This window comes from Eumetopias jubatus, unplaced genomic scaffold (genome assembly GCF_037043125.1).
Source record: "Eumetopias jubatus isolate StellerSeaLion01/CBP00866 unplaced genomic scaffold, mEumJub1_p1.0 scaffold_7, whole genome shotgun sequence".
NCBI lineage: Eukaryota > Metazoa > Chordata > Mammalia > Carnivora > Otariidae > Eumetopias > Eumetopias jubatus.
The window spans coordinates 47862548-47883536 of NW_028274813.1; the positions used below are offsets into that span (position 1 = coordinate 47862548).

At 45.8% G+C, this 20989-nt stretch overlaps 1 protein-coding gene and 1 long non-coding RNA gene across 12 annotated transcripts in view; one reads left to right on the forward strand and one right to left on the reverse strand.

Annotated features, from left to right (window-relative positions):
- Positions 1–1851: 1851 nt before the first annotated feature.
- NIN (ninein) overlaps positions 1852–20989 on the forward strand; it is a 99130-nt gene continuing 79992 nt past the window's right edge. For 7 of the 11 annotated variants that reach the window (XR_003609931.2, XR_003609928.2, XM_028106915.2 and 4 more), the window contains exons 1-3: positions 1853–1981; positions 2467–2520; positions 10841–11044. Coding sequence is in view for 9 of the 11 variants with exons in the window: in XM_028106915.2 (XP_027962716.2) it covers positions 10862–11044 (183 nt within the window). In the remaining 2 variants the exon portion in view is untranslated. Of the gene's footprint in view, positions 1982–2406; positions 2521–10077; positions 10495–10840; positions 11045–20989 lie in introns of those variants that run through there. The other 4 variants (XM_028107266.2, XM_028107528.2, XM_028107460.2 and 1 more) reach the window with 4 other exon arrangements.
- On the reverse strand, positions 4609–11060 carry LOC114212674 (uncharacterized). Its single transcript, XR_003610037.2, has 2 exons — positions 10967–11060; positions 4609–6510 (listed from the first exon to the last, which is right to left on the reverse strand). It is a non-coding gene; the product is annotated as an uncharacterized LOC114212674 (long non-coding RNA).

The window sequence follows — 20989 nt, forward strand, 5'->3', positions numbered from 1 at the left end:
AATCACCATGTTGAATTAATGAGCAATCCCAGCCTTAAGGATTCTTGCAGGTAAAAGGGATGCTTGGAGAGAGAACCAGTAGGATGAGGCTCCCATGGCAGAGATTAAGTGAAACAAGGAAACATCTCTTCATTCTTAACCTTCTCAGACTGTTGGCTGTTTTCCTCCCCAGTGAACATTCTTCTCTGAGATGACACCTATGTAAGTATTCTGGTCACAAGTTAGCTATTCACTTAACAGTGTGTCTGTGTGTTGTATAATTACTACTGGACAGAACCGTGCATAAAGTATATGAATGTGTGTGCATAAGAGTATTAAAAAGGGCGGGAGGGGGAGCATGTGTTGAAAGAAGAGAACTCGATTCTAAAATAAGACTGATATGCTTTAAAAAACAAACTTTTAAGTTGGGGACAACTGTAGATGCACATTGAGTTTTAAGAAATAGTATAGAGAGATCCCTTATAGACCTTTTACCCAATGGTAATATTTTGAATAACTGTAGTACAATATCACAACCAGGAAACTGACATTAATACAGTCCTAGGGCCTTATTCAAATGTCACCACTTTTGTGTGTACTCATCTGTGTATTTAGTTTGGTGCAATTTTGTCACATATGTAATCTGCTTTTGAATCTCAGCTGTGGTAAGTACTAGCTGTGTGACCCTGAACAAGCTCCCTAGCTTCTCTGAGGCCCAGTTTCCTCATCTGTAAAATGGGTATAATGTCTGTCTCCTGAAGGTGGTGCGAGGGTTAGGTAAAATCATTTCTGCTAATTTTGCAGCGCACTGGATTATCAATAAATGCTAGTTTCCTTCCTGTCTATCCCTTGTTCTTTCAGTGGCAAGGGAATATTCTCCAGTTTCTTGCTGAAATAACCAGACTTGTGGGTTACAATAAATCGGGCAGCTCCTTCTTCAAGGCCAACATTTAACCCTGCAGTTCGAAGAGAACACAGTGGATGTCACCTGCCCACAGCTGCTGCCTGTAGGCCTGGACTGTATCCAGATCAGAAGTGTAGAGATGCGGGCGGGAGGCGGGGGAAGGGAGTGAAAAAGGAGAAACTCAGGGGGAGCAATACTGAACAGTCGTTGGCTGAAGAGCTACCAATTCCAAGGATTTTCCATCCGGTGTGGCTAGTGACCGAGGGATGGATGTACCCGAGGAAAGCTAGATAGGGGGTGGGAGCCTTTGAGAACATGGTGGGCAGGTGCGGAGGCCAGTCTAGACCTGGTAGGAGGATCACACTCCTTCCAGAGTTCAGTCAAGTCTAGAGCTCTTTTGTCTACTGCAGCCCCCTTCCAATGACAGCCAAGGAGCGCTCAAGGGGGAAGAAATCCAGGACCGCCTGAGAGGCACCTGAATCCCCACCTTAAGGTCCCGCTGGCTGGAGGCGGAGGCCTTTCCTCCCGGGTGTCCTAGACGAAGCCGAGTGTGAGCGGGCGGGTTTGGAGGGAGAAGCTAGAGGGCAGGGGGGTCGAGGGGTGAACGCACTAGCCCTTGCTTGGCGGCGACCTCGAGGCGCCGACCTCCTCCACCTGCACCCCGCGAAGCCTAGCGTTTCCAAGTTCAAATCTCCGAAACGACCGCCCCAGCGTCACGCAGCAGCCAAGCCGGGACCGGGCTCCGTGTTCCCGCGACCCGAGCAGTCCCCGGGAGCCGGGGCGCAGTCGGCGTCTAAGTGGGGGTCGGGGGGCGGACCCCGCGAGGGCCGGGACACCGCTCGGCGCTCCTCCCTCGGCCGCCCCCAGCGCCGCGGGCCGCGGAGGAGGAGCCGCGCCGGGGCCGGCGTCGCCCTGGCTCCTCCTCCCCGCGCGGACCAGGCCCTTCCTCCCCGGCGTCCAAAGCTCCGGGTGGCCGCGGCCGAGCCGGGAGCCGAGCGCGCTGGGCACGGCTGTCCCGCTGCCTCCGCCTCCGAGCCCTGAGTGCGCCCGCGGCCATGGTCCCCGCGGCGGCGCCGGGCGCTTGAGCCCCGGAACGCGGTAAGCGAGGAGCCCGCTCCCGGGGACCCCCGCCCCGCGGCCTGGGGGTGCGCTGAGGCCTCGCGCCGCCCCCGCGCCGTCGGCAGGGCCCTGCGGGCGCAGGGCTGACCCCCCCATCGGGACCGGCTGGGGCTTCCCCTTCGGGGCCCGGGGCCAGGGCAGGAGCTGTCCCCGCGCGCGGGGCGCTCCCGGGAGACGAGGCGGGGAGGGGGCGGCTTCGCGGGCGGGAGGAGGAGCCGGTCGTGGCGGCGCGCGCTGCGCTGCCGTGGGGGTGGGGGGGGCGGGCCGGCGGGCGGGGAGGATGCGCGCTGCAGCCCCGAAGAGCCGCGCTTTTGTACGAGCTGGCTCCTTACATATGGAAATGACGCTCGCGCGGGTCCCCAGTCGCGTCCTTTTGAAGGACGCCCGCCCGGAACCACGGCGCCGGCTGCGAAGTATTGTCCCGCTTCGTGAGCCCTAACAAAGCGTCCTCCTTCGCTTTGCAGAGCCCTGGAGGCAGGCGGCCGGCGGTGCGGGCGCAACGGAGAGGCCGCCAGAAGGTAGGCGAGGACGGCGGGGGCCGAGACGGCGTGCCGCCTGGTGACACAATGGGGTGTCTGAGGTTTCTGGCGGTGCGATGGGCAGGCGGGTCGGAGACGCACCTGCAACACAGGTTGCGGGGGACCGGGGAGGCGCGCCCGCCCTCCGGCCGCGCCTCCGCCTCCCCGCGCGGCAGCGCAGCGGGGTCTGGGCGCCTCGGCCGCCCCCGCGGTCCCAGCCCGCAGCCGCCGGCTCAAAGCCGCTACTGTGTGTAGATCCAGGAGCCGACTTGAGTCCCGGAGGGAGCAGAAAGGGTGGTTGTTCTGTTGCCTTGTGCCACCCAGGCAGCCTTGTGATTGAGCAGCTGAAGAGAAACCTGTCTGGGGAAACCCGAGGTGATAAGCCTGGGCTCTCCGAGCAGCGGAGAGCTGTTTGGGGCCCTGAAAAGGGGGGGGGGCATCTTAGAAGGCGTGCGGGAGAAACGCCTATAGAAAGACTTTGCCAGTGCAATGACTAAGAACTAAGGGGAAAAGGACCAAATGACATGCGGTTATTGCCTGAAAACCTTGATCGCCAGACCAGCGGAATGGAAGTGTGGAGTGCTGCGGGAGAAGCTTCCAGGGTTCCCAGGGCTGGGCTTCTGCGACTACCAAACCGGTCCCTGACAAAAGGACAAAGCTGATGGAAACACTTTACTACGGAAAGCTCTGTCTGTGAAGTTGAGAGAGAGGGAGAGAAAGAGGCGTTTTCCTGACCCCAGCCCCTACAAACCGGGGTCGAGGTGCACATAAAATGGGGGGTGGAAAGATTGCCATACCATGTACCTTGCTTCAACAACTTAGCTATTATGAGATCCTGGGCCTTCTTTACTTAACAGGGACAGAGGAATTCCTGAGATGGACTTGCCATACAACTTAACTCTGAATTTATGAAATCAAAACAGATTGCCTAGTTGTCTTTTGTGACTGACATGGTAGCTAGAATCCCGATAAAGTCCATCCCAGCATGTGGGCTGAGCTCCTGAGACCATGGAAGATTTCTCAGTGGGGCTCCCTTAAATACACTGACAAAAATTTATGCTTGTTTCCAGAGGCTTGACATTCTACAAGGAAATGTATTTTTCCTGTGTCAGCTTAATTTTATCTTGAATCTTCTGGTGGATGACCTGAAATATTGGCAGATCTTGCTCTGGAGTTGGGGGGGTTTGTGAAGATTTCCAGACTGTGTGTAAAAGTAACATTACAGGCTGGCTGAAAAACCTGTTTGTTGTCTCTTCAGCTGTTGTCAGTGTTCTTAGGGAGGTGAAGTGAACTCCTGGAGAGTTCATTTGCGGGTTTATTTTCACCTGTTCTCTGGCGAGTCTGCAGGGGAAAGCATTCTGAACTGCAGTAGAGATAAAGGGAAGGACTTACAGATGTTCCAAATGGTTTGGGCATCAATAAAGATATTGCCAGGGCAGAAGACTTTACAGGGGCAAAGGAAAGAAAACCATCAGAAGCACAGACTTTGCATTAAAATGTCAGGGATCAGTCATTTTAATAGGCATTTGCTCAGAATGGCATGGTGTCTTTCTTCGTCTTTTTTCATTTTCCATATGTAATGACCCTTAATAGCAAAAGATGTTAACTGTCACGGGGGGGGGGGGAGAATAGGGGCCCACTGATTTCTGAACAGCCAACCTTAATGTAATAGGCAATATTCTTATCATAAGTCAGATGTTAAAATAAATTGTTTTAAATGTCACTGCAAATGACTTTCTAAACTAACATTTCACCAATCTTGATGCTTCCATTTTATGTTGATAATGAAAATACATTTTATCAGTCTTACATTGATAAAGGGTTGACAAGTTAGCCGGATTCAAGCAGCCTAAAGCCTTTTCAGGAGGTTTATTTTTATAGATGCCAATTCATCTGTAAGCCAATAAATTATGTGGTTTGAATTCTGGCTATTGAGCTTACATCTGTTGGGCAGGAGCTTGTGGAGAGACTGAGGCTTGCAAAAAGATGTTTTTATCTTATTTACAAATGAAATGGAATTTCATCAAGATTATGGGGAATATGCAAGTGAGCAACTTTTTTTGAAATTAGGACACCTCTTTGTTGCAATTTATATCAGCAGTTAATCATTTATTCAAGTTTTGGATGGAACAGTTACAAAGTATTTATGTTCTAACGTTCACATAAAAAACAAAGTTGGGAAAATATCATTTATAGATGTGAGAAGAGAAGTTCTTCCCCCGGGGACTGTGCTCATAGATGTAGGCATTCTGAATTAATTTCAGTAAATATGGCTCAAGAGGTGAAAGTTGTTATAAGCGGTCTCTTTTAAGAGAGTAACGAACATGTAGCTCTGTTTTCTGCTTCTATAATTTTACTTAGTAGCTTATTACAGGTTATTGAATCTACAGTGTGCTAGGCTAATGATTTTGTTCCTCCAGCTACCTTGAGTTAACTACTTGATTGGTAATCCCTCTCACTGTTAGGTTTAACAAAAGCTTGGGTTTGGCCCATCATTCAGGATAGAAAAATACAAAAACTTTTTAATGTTTTAGAATAAATGCTACTAGGATGTCCTTAGTTAAATTCAGTTTAATGGTGTGGTTAACAAAGGTTGTTATTTTCTTTCAAATTTATGTAATGTGACTTTTGTTTCTGTGCAGTGGCATTTAAACTTTTGTGTTACATCTTTATGCCATGGTTTTATTCTTGGTGATACCCTGGTGCTTATGGTATCCAGCTAGAAGTGAAGTACCGCCTGAACCAAGAGGAGGCTACCTGACAGGAGTCATTTTGCTGACCAGCAGCGATTTCTGGCAGAAATATCCTATATAGATATGTAAATAGAGACAGTCGCTTTTTTTGTTAAGCTTTTGCTGAACTTGAATTTGTTCTTGTCAGTATTTCGTTTTATCTGGAAATGAATCCAAAATGTTAAGACGGGAAATCTTTGCAATTAGAGTGTTTGCAAAAAAAAAAAAAAAAAAGAGAGAGAGAGAGAGAAGAAAAGGAAACATTGTAATTTGATCATTGGCATTATGAGGCTCTGACTTGCCAAACCCTGAAAGCTAAAGGCGTGAATGAAAAGCATTCCCAGAGCAGGGTTTCTCCATGTTCACCGCTTTAGTTATAAAGTAACTAAATTAGTCACTTGGTGGTCACTGCCTGGTCTGTGGACCCCCAACAGCTATGTCTGAACACAAACCTAAAAGCATCTATTATGATACCCAAGGAAAGCGGCTGAGCTGAGAGGGACATCCAGACATTCCACATAGCTGTTCAGCTGCTGGACCATCTGGAGGGAAATAAAAGGCCTGGGCTAGGGGCTCCAGGCATTGTGCTCATTTATTATTTGGTTTTTCCCTTGCCAGACTTTGTCTCTTTTTCACTCCCTCTGGCCCAGAACAGACGTCCCCTTTGGCTGGGGTGCCGTTCTTACAAGCTCTTTTCTGTACCTTGGATGCCAGAAAGTTCAGAAGTTCACGCAGCGCTTCATGGTGGCCTGATGTTGGGGACTTCATTGTTCCAGCTGTACCTCCAGTTATGTCTTTTCCAGTCCCAGTTGGCACCGATTTCATCAGCCGGGGTTGCCGAGTGGCACACAGTAGCACAGATCTGTAATGGACATCCCCGTTGGGGTCTATGCATGTTGGCAGCCTTGTTTTGAGTTATTTGGAAGGAAAACGCTCCAAATAGTTCTCATTATGGGTGCTTATTGGGTGGTAAATGTTTTGATAAATGGCTGTGTGCATCTGCCTCTTTTTTAGCCATCCCTAGTTAGAACTCCAAAATATTGCCCACACTGGCCCTTCTATTCCAAAGGAATTGTGAAGGCTACTGGCAATGTGATTGGGAAGGTAGATGGCGGAGAGAGGCCGCGGGTTGTGGTGGGCTTCATAAAGCTGGAATTGTGCTTTGTGATTTGAAGGAGGGTTTGTCACTCAAAACCCAACTTTTCTTCGTCTCTGAGGAAGATTTCTGTCACTGGTAGGTGTCTGTTAGGCTTTAACTCTGGAAAGCATTGATGGCACAGATTAGACATACTTAAATATTTTGAGGGAGTAATTTAACAATGATCAATTTCTGGACTATGCCCACTGTTGAAGATACGGGACTCTTCCCGATCATTTTTATTAAAAAAAAAATTATTTCTTCCTTGCCCCAATGCCAACACTGCTTTGGAAAAAAGAGAATGCTTATTCTATATATCTCTAGTGCCTTATAGGCTCTAATTATTCAATAAATGGATTAGAGAGGTAGGGAGGAAGAAACCCCACCCTTACCCTCCCCCCCCAATCCAATTGGGAGGAGTTTGTGGCCATCAGGTTTTTGTGGTGGTTTCTGGTACTGTTTAGCTGATTAACACATGACGGTGGAGATAAGGGATTTATCTTGATGTCATTTCAGTGGTCCCATTCATGTGTTCTGTGTGCATGCATAGGACTGAGAGATAGTATCATTCAGAGTCAGACCAGAGTTCAAATCTCAGCTCCACCCCCATCTTAGCATCCTTGGACAAGTTGCTTAGTTTTACCAAGCCCCAATTTCTTCATCTTAAATGGGAATATGATGGTCTACTTTAAAGAATTAGAAGGATTAAATGAGCTCATTTATGTAAAGTACTCAGCATAGGCCAGACTTCTAGTAGATGCTCAGAAGTTAAAAAAAAAAAAAAAAAATTCTTCTTAACTCCCAATTATATTTCAGCCTTTCTGCTTTTGTTTGATGTTAAATTTATCAGTAATCTGCCTTTAAAGATGGAGGTAGCACTGAGCCTTACCCGCTGCTGTTGACCATTTAGTAATATAATATTGTTTATATACATAACCCCTGCCCTGTGCATTCTTTCTCTCAGGCATTCCACAGCTCCCGCTCTGCTTCTTTGAAGGCAGATTTCTGGCTGGTTGACTTGTGAGTTACCTTTCTACCGTTTACCCTTCCTTGGTCAGTCACTCCTATTTTCCTGGATGTTTTTTCAATACTCCTCTTGTATCAACTTTCTCTGGGATTCTCCTGTCACTTGCTTGCCATCTTTAATCCCTAGGACAGCCCTTCCAGATGGGTATTATTATCCCCATTTTATAAACAAAGGGACTTGGGAAAGTGTTTTAGTACAGAATCTCCTCCAAAGTCACATCCTATAACCACCCCCCCCAAACAAAACAAAAACAAAAACCCAAATGCAGCTGAAGTTTATGAATCCATTGGCTTAGTTACTAACCCCTTAAAGTCCGGACAGTTCTGGATGCTACAGTTGGGGAGTGGGTTCTGGCTTTTAATTCTGCTTAGTTACAGCTAAGACTGAAAGTGCCTTTGAAAAAAGGGTTGGATGAGGGAAGGAGAGGTGTGCTTGTGGAAGAAATAGGCATTTCAAAGACTTCATGTGCTCATTTTATCACTCTCATCCAGGGGAAGTTTCCACTCAAGGGATCTCCCTACACTAAGTCAGTCCGTGGTGTTTACTGAGTCTCTGGTGTGAGGAACAGAGGGAGGATGCCTTTGGGGGAGAATAGAAAAGAAATGAGTTGTGGACCTTGTCCTTAAGGAAATTTCTGCCAAGCGGGGGGGGGGGGGGGGAAATTCTTGCACATGAAATTACTCCTGAACATTTGGGGGATAATATCCACCAGTAAAAATGCATTCTGTGCCAAACGAGGACTGACAACTTGTCACCATATGCAACATCATTTGGATGTTTCTGTATGCTCATTTGTTCCTCAGAGTCGGGGCTGTTTTCCTCCTTCAGTCAAAAGAATGTTTCCTGAAGCACAGTGTCTTGGGAAAGAGGGAGATGAAATAAAGAGATTTAAAAAAGGAACGCCGCTGTGAAATGAAGGAGATTTGATTTAGCAAAAATCCAATGACCTCCCAAAGAACAGGGCATGGTAGCTTATCAAATTCACAGCCGTGGATGAGATCAGGACTTCGCAGTACATTATGAGTTTTATGCCCCTCTTTCATTGGTCTAAATGCACCAATCCCCACGCCTTAAAAATAATTTTAAAAAGAGGAAATGTTAGAATTCTTTCACTCTTGAGTTTTTTTTTTTTAATATGCAAAATCAAGTGAAAGCAGAATAGCCTGCCTTTTATGAAGTTGGTCAGATTATAGCCCCAGGTACTGCAGAGCTATGGTGGCCCCAGAAAATCCCAGAGCCCCTGGGCATTCTCAGCTTTTAGCCAACAGCAAACTGGCCTGCTCTAAGTGAATCTCGTGAGCCAGCCATTGGCGTTGTCTAAATCCCTAACCTTTGTGGCTTTGCTTAACACCTTGGTGTTTCTTTTCTGATGCTCTCATGTTTATATAGCACTCTCAACTTATTTTGAAAACATTTGCATGGTGATTAGTTAACCCAACAGACCAACCCTGGGAAGGCAGCCAGAGCGGGCAGCACCTTAGTAACAGAAAAGCTGATAATTAGGAGACGGTCCCCCCTCCCCCAACACACCGAGACCAGGAGCCTGGACCTAAATGATGCTACTTTGCTTTAATGAGTGACCCCGGTAAAAACTGATCAGTGGTCGAGCTGTTTGAATCCACCTTGAGTCCACCTAGTTTTGCTGAAACTCTTGGAACGGTCATGGCTCTGTTTGAGCTTGTGGTGTTTTGGACAGTTGTCTGTAGGAAGAAAGCACCGCCTAGAGCAGCACTGATGGGTTACGGGAACCTCTCTCATTTTCAGTTCTGGCCACGTTCGACACCTGAACTTGGGTGTTGCCTGTGTTTCCCATCTGCTCTATGAACATCACCTCTAAGAGAGTTCTCTTACTCAAGGCTTTTGTTAGTTAAAGGTGCTGCTTTTAAAACTAGACTGGTGATTGCCAGGGGCTGGGGGAGGGGGCAGTGGGAAGTTGCTCCGTGGTGGGTGTAGTTTCAGTCACACAAGATGAACAAATTCCAGAGATCTGCTGTACGACAATCCACATATGGTGAAGACGACTGTCCTGCACACTTAAAATTTTAATAAATTTTTGTTAGATTTCATGTTATGTCTTTTTTATTGTAGTAAAAAACATATTGGCAAGGTAAATATATTTTTGAAAGTGCTGCTTTTTATAGTCAAGGGGCTGGTTCTGAGAGCCTTGATTCACATTGGGCTGAGGTCACCGTCTCAAGGGTGTATGTTGTGTTTGGCTTCCATTGCATCATGGTGAAGGTAGCTTCCAACGGGCACGTTTCAGGCTTTCATCGGAAGCCCCACCACATTAAAGATGAATTATTGTGTAAGCAAACCCCCCCGCCGATTTCACTCATAATATATGAGGTACCTAGAATTTCATGACGTATATTTTTAGCAGAAGTGATTCTGAGTTAATCAGGAGCCCACGTTTTTACTGATCCCATGGAAGGTGGAGAAATGGAAGGCCTGGGGTCGGAAGGGTGGAAGACAGATTAAGCAGGTGTACAGACGTGAGGTGGTCTGGGTGAGGGACGCTCCCTGAAACTCTGTACGATTCATGTGGTCTGCGGTTCCTCTGAACCTCACAGTCTGAAAGCTTGGAGTAGTGTTTTCCCCTTTCTGTAGGCAACGCGGCATTCCCTACAACTCCCGGGACTACAGCGGTGCTTCAGGGAATACTCTTCCTGCCACACCTCATGTAATTGCGCCAATGAAGTTAGTTGCGCTGCTTTTTGAGGAACTTGTGTAAAAGGCATTGTGTCTCTTGTAAACAGGGAGGTGGTTTTCTATCCAGTGCCTCTCGCTGCAAGCCCCCGGGGCTGACTGCGATGGGGGCATCTAGGCATCTAAATAGCCCAGGGGTGGAGTGCGACATCTGGGCAGGTGGTCCCGAGCCCGCCAACTTGCGTGGAAGCTCAGGCCCCGCAGCCTGCCGGTGCTACCAGTTATTTTGAAAGGACTAAGTGTCCGAAGTGGCCTTTCACCTTCTGTTAAGTCCAGGGCCAGATGAGCTGATAGAGAATCGCTTTCAGTCTTGAGTTTGAGACTGGCTGCCTGCCCGAGGACCAGGCAGGAGAGGAGACTCCCTCATTCTGGTAACGATACCCCCGCATGACCCGACCTGTGGCTGTGGCCCTGGTGGGAGTGGCCATGGGAGCTGGCTGGCCAGGGCTGGCTCCTGGAGAACCCCGCAATCTTGTGGGGAGGGGAAAGGGGGCGGGGTGCAGCATCTCTCCTGCAAACCCCGCAATCTTGCTGTGGGGGGAGGGATAAGAGGGAGCGGGGTGCAGCATCGCCTCTCTTGCCAGCCTCCACTGAGGTCCTGATCGGCCAGCACCAGGGGCCAGGGCACACAGAGCATTACCGAGGGGCGGGCGAGGGCAGGGGTAGGACTCCCGGGGCTGCCACGACTCCCCCCCCCCTTGTCTCTGTCCCACCCAGGTGAGCGCCGTGGGCTATGGGATGGATGAGGTGGAGCAGGACCAGCATGAGGCCCGACTCAAGGAGCTGTTTGACAGTTTTGACACCACGGGCACTGGGTCCCTGGGACAGGAGGAACTCACCGACCTTTGCCACATGCTGAGCTTGGAGGAGGTGGCCCCGGTGCTCCAGGAGACGCTGCTTCAGGATAACCTCTTGGGCAGGGTAAGGTCTGGGGAAGAAGCAGGGTGGCGGGAAGTGGGTGCGGCTTCGGGCAGGGGCTGGGGGGGCGGATGGGTAGGGGCAGAGCATGCGTGTTGCAACTTGCTTCTCACATCCTGGCTGTGTGTGCCCCTAGCTGTTAACGTGATGAACAGAAAGAGAAAATGTAATGCGCAGGACCCAACAGTGTGGATTGCTTGGGTTATAGAGGACCTGCTTGAATTTGCGCTCTGGAATATAGGTGTGCCCAGATCATCTTAGATGAAGGGAGAAAAAGAGGCAGTAAGAGCATGTTTTCCAACTCTTGTTCAGGGTGGATCATTTTATGGACTCTGCATTCATCATTGGGGCAGAGGGAGGGGACCGAGATTTCCCTCGAAGAGAAGGAAAACACAGTAAGAAAATTGCCACTCACAGGATGAACAGATTGCTGTTATGACTTTTACTCCCAATAAAGCTATTTCTTGTGCAGATTGCTTCTAGGGTGAAGTTTTAATTAAACCTTTCACCTAGGAAATAAGACAGGAGGGTAAGTAAATACAGTGCAGGTTCATTTAAAACCCAGCACGACTTGCTTCCAGCAGGGATATGCCTGTGTGCTGATGGTAACTTCTGCATTTGACAACAAATAGTCATGTTGTCCCCACAAATCAAGTCACAGAAATGAGTATAGGGTGAGAAAGGGCCTTTTTAACTCCTGCTGTTAGTGGGAAGGATGTTCGATCTGTCTCGACCTCCTACTGCCTTCAGTTCTCATAATTCTAATTAAGAGCGTAGTTTGTATGGCTTTGAGTTGAGTCTTACTGTTGATTGTTAGAATGGATGAGAGGAAAAAATGGGCAACGCTTTACGAGCTCTGTTGTCACTGATGACACTTTGTAGACAATGGTTTTTATCATGTAGTGCAAATTGAGGAAGGAGTTGTGAAATCCAGCTTTATTCCAGTGACTGAATTTCCTTTTCTTCATTTCATTTTCACTGTCTCTTAGTTGACAAGTTGGGTAAGTGACCTCAGAGGCAGTACGATGGATTGGCTGTCTGTGACACGAGATGGACGGCAGCAGTGATCATCCTGAAATTAATGTACAAAGGATGCTGTTCTCAGGGGCTTGGCACTATGAATGTCATGTCTAACAGGGCTCACACTTAAAAAAACAAATGTGAGGTATTTTACAAAACTGGAACCATTCTTGGTCACTCTGAGAAGGGGGGATTAGCTGCTTGTGAGGACGTGTGGTCTCTAAAAAATGCTGAAAATCTTCGTAAGCCATAGAAATGGGAGGTTTGAGGATGAAATCATTTGCTCATCATGTAATGCACTCAACTGTCTTTTCGTTCTGTCTCGGACACCTTGGGGAGTCAAGGGAGTCTTGAGTTTCCCACTGTGGTCCAGGGGGATCTCAGCCTTTTGCTATATAAGGGTAGTACCAAGAGCGGATCTGTTTCAGAGCTGATGAAAGCCTGAGAAGACCTGACACAACCTAAGGCTTCCCGTGAGAGGTTGTCTCCGAGTCAGCGTAAATACACAACCCTCTGCTGCTAACAGATTGCGCCTTGGCAGCGCATTCACCGTTCGCTCTCCAGATGTTGCCCATCTTTGCCCCCCGTTCGGCAAACTAAAGCAGGGGAACAGTTATCGATTGATTTGTTAACGACTTGACACTATCAGCCTGCTTTTTACGTTTGCTATTTGCCTGTGAATAATGAATACCTAAGTGGTCTATAGCCTGATATTTACTTAGCTAGCCAGTGATAAAAGTTAAATAGATGTATGCATATTGATTTCATGTGGGACGTCCCTGGTGACTGTCTTGAGAGCAGGGTTGGCATGAATTAATGCACTACTGTTCGATTTGCATTTTTTATGAAACTGAGTTATTCTCCTCAGATGATCACATAAACTTGGCCATATGTTGTTAAGATACTCTGTATGGTCTATAATTTTAAATTATAAGGAAAAAAATTCCTTAGAATTCACTGAAGAATTCTAAGTGCTAACACCTTCTTGATTGTAAGTTGTAAAATTATACGTTGTTTTCAGTGCCAGTCATCTTTCTTCTCTTTAGAGGGTATTTATAGAAAAACTTGTAAGGGTTCGCAGTTTGGTTTCATAAACAAGGAGAAAGAATAGTAGCATGACAAGTCTTCAATATATTCAACTATTCAGTAATTCAACAAATATGTATTGTAGGGATCCTGCGTGTCAGACTTTCTGCTAGTCTGTGGTATGGGTGCCACTTATTTATGTTTATCATAGACTAAGGTTTTCCATTAAATTGGCTTTTGGGTATGGTAGTATCCAACAGCTTCCTGGATATTTAGGTTTAAATTTATCTTTAAATTTTAATGAGTATAATTTCTAAATGAAACAAAACTTCCAAGTTTACCTTTATTGGAATTGGGCTGAATTAATCATTTGTTTCTTGAAAAAGAAATAAGATAAAAAAAGCATTGCCCTCCTCAGTAAGAATATGAATATTTTCTGTTTATTTTTTATTTCAAATCCATGTGTAATAACTTCCTAGTTTTTTTTTTAAGCCTAATATTTCTTTTGACAGTTGTTAAGGAAAGTAACTGAAGTTGACTTGCCATTTTCATGCATTTTACTCCTAGGCCATTTACCCCCAAATTATGTTTCAATTCATCTATCTGATCTTGCTTTATAACTTGACGTTGTATTCCCCTGAGCATGGTGCTCACTATTTAAGTATTTGAAATGCCTGAGGATTGTGGATCACTGATTTGAAAGAAGCAAGACATTGCTGGTGGGTGTTTCCTGCTACATTATTCAAAAGAGCTCTACCCGGAAATCAGTTAAGCACCTGTCAGGTGGGTGGGAGCCCAAGGCTGGGGCCAGGGACTCCTGAAGACACTGAAATACTTTTATTCTGGTCAGGTAATGTGCCTAGCAGCTGAATAGTCCTTTTTTTTTTTTTTAAGATTTTATTTATTAGAGCACAAGTGGGAGAGCATGAGCTGGGGAGGGGAGGAGCAGAGGGAGAGGGAGAAGCAGATTCCCTGCTGAGCAGGGAGCCCGACGCTGGGCTCAGTCCCAGGACCCTGAGATCACGACCCCAGCTGAAGGCACACACCCAACTGACTGAGGCACCCAGGCGCCCCCACAGTCCTGAGAGCAAATACTACAAAGATATAAGAAAGCTCTTTTTTTGAACCAAGTTTTCATCCAAACAATTGATATTGGTCATAGGTGCTTCCTGTTTTTTGTCTTTTATTGTTCATTGTTATTATTTTTTTTTAATTCAAGTTAGGTAACATATAATGTATTATTAGCTTCAGGGTAGAGTTTAGGATTCATCCCAGTGCTCATTACATCAAGTGCCCTCCTTAATGCCTATCACCCAGTTACCCCATCCCCCCACCCACTTCCCCTCCTGCAACCCTCAGTTTGTTCCCTATAGTTAGGAGTCTCTTATGGTTTGTCTCTCTGTTATTATCTTATTTTATTTTTCCTTTCCTTTCCCTATGTTCATCTGCTTTGTTTCTTAAATGTGTCTTTTATTTTTTAAAGAATTTATTTATTCATTTGAGAGAGACAGACAGAGCATGAGCTGGGGAGAGAGGCAGAGGCAGAGGGAGAAGCAGACTTCCTGCTGAGCCAGGAGCCCGACGTGGGGCTCAATCCTAGGACCCTGGGATCACCACCTGAGCTGAAGTCAGACGCTTAACCATCTGTGCCACCCAGGTGCCCCTTAAATGTGTCTTTTAAATTATATGTTGTCATATGCCTCTCTTTTTTATTAGAAATCAGAACATAAATATGATGGTCTACCTTGGCTTTATTGAAGCTGTCATAGCAGTTTTAAAAATGCGTTTTCCTTTACTTAAGGAATATAGCAACTTTGAGACATAACAGCCCCCTGAGATTCTAAGGAGTTTCCTTGCTGTACTCTCTGGTAGGAATCTGGATGCTGAGGTACTCCATGTCCTTGGTACTCTTTAGAATCAGAACAAGCCACCTGGTAGCAGAACCCACAGTTGGCTTCCAAAGAATCCCATAGGTGTGTGGACTTTGGTCATCAAAGGCACTTTGAAATTTTTAGTGTTAAAATCTGATAACTTTACAGATATATAATTTAGCTCACTTTTTCCACCTTTCATTTTAAAGTGTTTGGGGGTTCTTTTATAAATACCATGATTAATTTCATATGATGGATTTGCTTATTTGTTTCCAGTTCATTAAAAGCTTTTTAGGATTTCTTTCTCTTATATATATTTTAACCATTTGAAAGGTAAATCAAATACCGAAGTACCTTCTGGCCAGGATTATTTGGACTTGTTCTCCGTTTGCAAAATTATGCGTGATCATCAAATAGTGTCTATTTGTAACTACCCCGTGTTCATGCTCCTGTTTCGTATTATTGATCTGAGGCTTTTTAAATGCATTGGAGGAAACGGTGGCATCATTTCTCATTGCATCTCTTATTAAATGTCTGGAAGCTGCTGTATCTTACTGTTTAACCACCATAGTTTAACCTGAAATGGTGAGGTGTATTGTCTGATTCCCAATTGGTCTTTTGACTCTGTAAACCATCACGCCCTTCCTTTACAACAGTCTCCATTGGGGTTAACTTGAACTCCTAAAGGTCTGTAATTCCCAATTATAGACAAGAAGACATTCTGATTAAGAGGCTGCAAGACTTGCTTCTACTCTGTATTAATACTTCGTTGTCAAACTCATTGCAAAATTAACTTCAGTTTTGCATGCTGCGCTGCGACCTCGAGCCTCTCAGAGCTATTGAGTCTAATGGGAAGCCAGGGCGAGGGGAGGGCTGTTGGGAAGATCTGGCAGCTCTCAATGAGAGGTGGGAACAGGTGCGGAAAGGCTGTTTTCTCCTACCTGCTTTATTTCAGTAATGACTGCCTCTTTCTCCGGAGAAAGTATGGTCCAGAATGCCGATTTGATTTCTGCAGTATTCTGATACTCTTAAGAGTAGCTTCTTGAGACAGAGAGGACTTAAAGTTCTTTAGTGTCCATCACAGGTTTTAGACTTCAGTGTTCATCTGTATGACAAAGAAACCTTGAAACCCAGAACTTGGGAAAGCACATTGGCCTGTCCAAGGTCGGGCAACTCATTTCAAGCAGCAGCAGGATGGGAACCCAGATTCTCTATCCCTGAATTTGAATGCATGTTTTCACAGCCTCCTCAGACTCCAGATATAGGCAGGAAAGAATCTCATTCTCCACCCCCACCCCCATCACCACTACCACCACATCAAGACAGTATAGGATTAGAGCAGAGTCTTTGAAGTCAGCCCCGGATTCAAGTACTGGTTCTTGCCATTTTTAGCCCTATGGGCATGTTACCTTGTAATAGTCTGAGCCTCAAGTTCCTCATCTGTATAATGGGAAAAATAATACCCTCCTTACAAGATTGTGATGAGGGTTGAATTAGATTATGTGTGTAGAAGACTTATCGTAGAGCCAGGCACACAGTTAACTACCATGTTCTAGGTCTGCCTGTATGCTTCTCTCCTCCCTCCCTCCCTTATGTAGCCAGAATGGGTCTTTGATAAATAGTGGCTTCCCAGTAATGATTTCCTGAGAAAGCTCCTAGGCGTGGAGAATGGATTTGCTAGAAATTCTCTTGTGTGTCCGTGGTTTGCATCTGTTCCCATCTGTAGGCAGGGCCCCTTGGATCCTCTTGGAGTATGACTTCATACATTTGCTCTAGGCTTGGACTCGCCTTTTCAAATGAGCTTTGCCCCTCTCCACGTTGTCTGCAGTAGATGACTGCAGTAACCTGAATGTGTTACTTAGAATCGGACATTTTACAACGATGTCTTTCATTATGAAACTGTGTCTCTTTATCTGTATCCTTTTTCTTTTGCATAATACTGTACACATCATTTTCCTGCACAGTGACCTTCTGAAGAGTCTCGATTTTCTCTCCCCATTGCAGCTAGCACTTCATGTTTGGAGTGTTCTTTCATCAATTTCCCTTTGTATTAGGAGATACGAACCTCCTTGGTGTGATGATAGTTACAGGGGCCTTTGTCTCGTTTAATAAGATCACTTGGCTGAACACTTGGCTTGAGCCTCTCATCCTGGGGCTGTTTGAAGTGCTGCCTGCACACATGTGGAAACTGTATGTATTTGATCTCCATGATTGCACGAGACAATTTTATGCAACGTTAAGTTCCTTGTTCTACTTCCTGTTACAGGGGGATTTTTTTGTGTGCGGTTTGAAGTAACGTTTGTTTCTTATGCGGTGCTTTCTTTTTTTCGGAAAGGCAAATTGTGTTTCTAAAAAAGCATCCGAATGAAATTTGGAGAGGAAAAATGATAAGGTAAATTTCTATTAGGTGGGGGTGACACATGACAAAAAAATCAGACTTGACTGGTCTTCCCATTAATTTAGTTTAAATGTCATGTGTGTTTTTAGTCTGTCAGGTAATTTTCCCGTTGCTGCAAAGTGCCCTTTGAGGCATACAAGATATAGGAATGCTTGTAAAATGAATGGCAGCAATTATTATTCAAATGAGGGGGTACCAACCGGGAGAAGCACAGCTTGGAGGCTTGTTACCGCGTGAGATTTAATTGCATTGTATATTTGTGAAGATTTCTAAATTTTAACATAATGTAATAGTAAAGCTCCCTTGGAGGAGAAAAATGGTACTTAGAAATTCCAGTTACTGAACTTAGTGAGCCCACTGATGCACATTTCTTCACAATAGAGGGCATTTATTAACGTTTTGGTTCTGGGATGTGCCCTAAGGGGCTTTTCCACCACATCAGTATTCATGAGCATTGTCAGAAAATAGCAGTTACCTGCCTCTATTAGAGAAGTATCTTCTTGGAAGATGCGGAATTTACTGTTATTTAAAGTGGAGGGTCCAGTGTCTATATGCCCTTGTAGGAGGAAAAACAAAGATCAGTTTAAGACTTAGGACTGCTCCAGTTGTTTTGATCAGCTTGCCATGTTTTCCTTTTTTGGATTTTTAGGGGTGTGTGTGTGTGTGTGTGTGTGTGTGTGTGTGTGTGTTTAAGAGGTCCATCAGATAGACACTGTTGGATTATGAAGAACCTCTGAGTTAATCATGTCTAGTCTTTTATAGACCCTTTTTCTTAAAAAAAAAAATGTGGCTGATTCAGTAGGTCCATTTTGGAAATGGTGTAGCTCTGCCTGTGAATATCTTAGTGAAGCCATATGTCCCGAAACTGTCCCACCTCCTTGTTTTCATGTCTCTCAAAGCACTCACCAGATTCTACCTTATAGGTGCTAAGCAACTTTCCTTTCTTCTTCCCCTTCTGCCTTCCCACAATCAAGATTCTCTTCCTCATCTTGGAAGTTGAATGGGATTAACATCCAGAGTATAGGTACCTTGGTCATTTTTCAGGGTAAGATTGAGGTACATAGACTCCTGGGCGTCCTTCATGGCTACTACTCACTGAATTGAACTATGTCAGGACTGGATTCAGAAGGGCTCTTTCTGATAACCTCTGTCAAAGCTTAGGCCTTTAGAAGACCCAGCAGAGACCCATGAGTGAAGTGTAGAGGACTTGAAGTTCTCAAGGCGAGTACCTCCCTTTTGAAATGGGAGCCTCCTTCTGTTCAGCTCACAACTGGCAAGGACAGACAAAGGTTTTGTTCAGGTCATTCCATCAATACCCTACGGGAGGAGAACCCCCAAGCCGGACTCCCTAAACTCAGCATCCTGGATCCGTTTCTCTGATGTTGGGCAACTGTCCAGATCCCGGTGGGGAGGCAAGATCCTGGCTGTCACCCCCACCACCTGGCTGTCCTGGTTACTCTTGATTTGCTTGAAAATGTGTCCATTTCTCTGTAAAAGTTGAGGAAACAGTCATGCCATATACCTATTGGTAGTCACTAGCCTCTACCTATCGGTAATTAAGTATACCAAGTGGTATTAACTTCCACTTGCTGAGTACCTGATAAAGTCCCTGAAAGTTCTAGACACCTTATGTAACTCTCATTTTAATTTCCTGCTGCTGCCGTGAGGGAGGTGTTGTTACAAATAACATGAAATACATGCGGTGTGCTTCACACAGTAGGTGTTTGGGCTCCCCATGCTGTTTCTGGAATATGCACTCCATGGCAGCACGATCTCCATCACTCTTACTCACCAGGATAGTGCCTGGCCCGTGGCAGCCGTCCAATAAATATTTGTTGAACAGATCATAAAAATTGTTAGAGGTCTCCGTTTTTACACATGAGCAAACTAAAGCTCAGAGAGGAGAGGTTTAGTAGTTGAGCTACAGCAGGAATTCAGTGGCTGAGGCAGGGCCGGAACCTGGACCCAGCTAGCTCCAGCGCAGAGTCGGTGCTCCTCACCCTTCTACTGCTCACCCTGAGGGGAAGGAATGGTCCTAGTAGGCAGTGGTAAATGCCTGGCAAGTGTCCCGGGATGGGAGAGCCCTTGGATATGTGCTGTTTGTGGACTGGCTGTTTGGGAAGACGGCCTTGCCCCTGGAATCAGGAGCCAGGATGCCACAGTGCCTGCAGCCCACACTCAGACTTTGGGCCGGCAGCAGGGCCTGGCCCTCTTCCCTCCTGCAGGCTCCTCGGTCATTTGTCCCTTGCAGTCTCTTAACCTTTCATTGATTGTTGGGCCCTGGCTGTCTAGCAGATGCCCTGCCTCCCTTGACAGACTGATTTTTTTTTTTTTTTTAAGTGGGAGAGGAGGAGGGGAGGGACAGAGGGAGAAGGAGAAAGAGAATCCCAAGCAGACTACCCGCTGAGCGCAGAGCCCGACGCGGGGCTCGATCTCACGACCCAGAGATCATGACATGAGCTGAAACCAAGAGTCGGATGCCCAACCCACTGAGCCACCAGGCGCCCCTGCCTTGACAGGTTTCTGCTCTGGATCCATAGAGTATACTGCTTTTTTGGTCTATGCTATCTAAAGGAACATGATTTTAAGAAAGTAATTTTAAGTGATCAAAATGGATGTGGTAGAAAAAGCACATATACTTTGGGAGACTGGCAAATTGCAAGCATATACAATTTTATGTCATAGGAACCTCAGTGTACTCCTCTCCTTTACATCAATTTGCATGGATAAGACAAATGCTTTCTTTTCTCCATTGTTTAGATAACTAATGAGGTTTGCTGCTTTTCCCAGTATAATTTGGCAGTGGTTTTTTTTTTTCTTTGAAGATTTTTTATTTATTTATTCATGAGAGACAGAGAGAGAGAGAGAGAGGCAGAGGGAGAAGCAGGCTCCCAAGGAGCAGGGAGCCCGATGCGGGACTCGATCCCAGGACTCTGGGATCGTGACCTGAGCCGAAGGCAGACGCCCAACCATCTGAGCCACCCAGGCGCCCTTGGCAGTGGTTTTTATCTGTCACCTATATTCAAACTGCTAGGCAGTGTTTTGTAATGATGTCCAAAGAGACCTGTAGCGGCGCAAATATCAAATTGACTGACATTGTAGTTATATGTGGGCTTCTGTATAAATAGGTGCCCTGTTATCAAACTAGAATTACAGCGAGAATACCATCTTTCCCTTCAGCCCCATGGTGAGGTCACATAAATTTAAGTTATAGGAGAATAAACTTGGCCATAAAAAAACCCATTTTACCCCTTCAACCAAAGCAATATCCCAAATCTGAGTTGTTACTTGAATAAAACTCATGTTCTTTCATCCTTCTATCAAGGTAATTGTGTGTTTAAGAATTCAAGAGAATGCTTCCCAAGGTTTTTTTATTCTTTTGTGTTTACTATTGATTTCTTTTTGTTTATAGAATCACAGGGGCCTTGGGAGATAAATATTAGGTACCTGCCTCAGGCAAGACTGTATTCAAGTCATCCTTAAATGGTCCCACGTTCTCTTCTAGAATGTCTTAAGAGCTAAAAGCATCTTTGGGGCATTGTTACAATGGATCATTTACTTGGGAAGTTTTTCCTAATATCTCACCTAACCTCTTTCCCTTGTGGTCTTGTTCGGAAAAATAAAAGGAGTTGA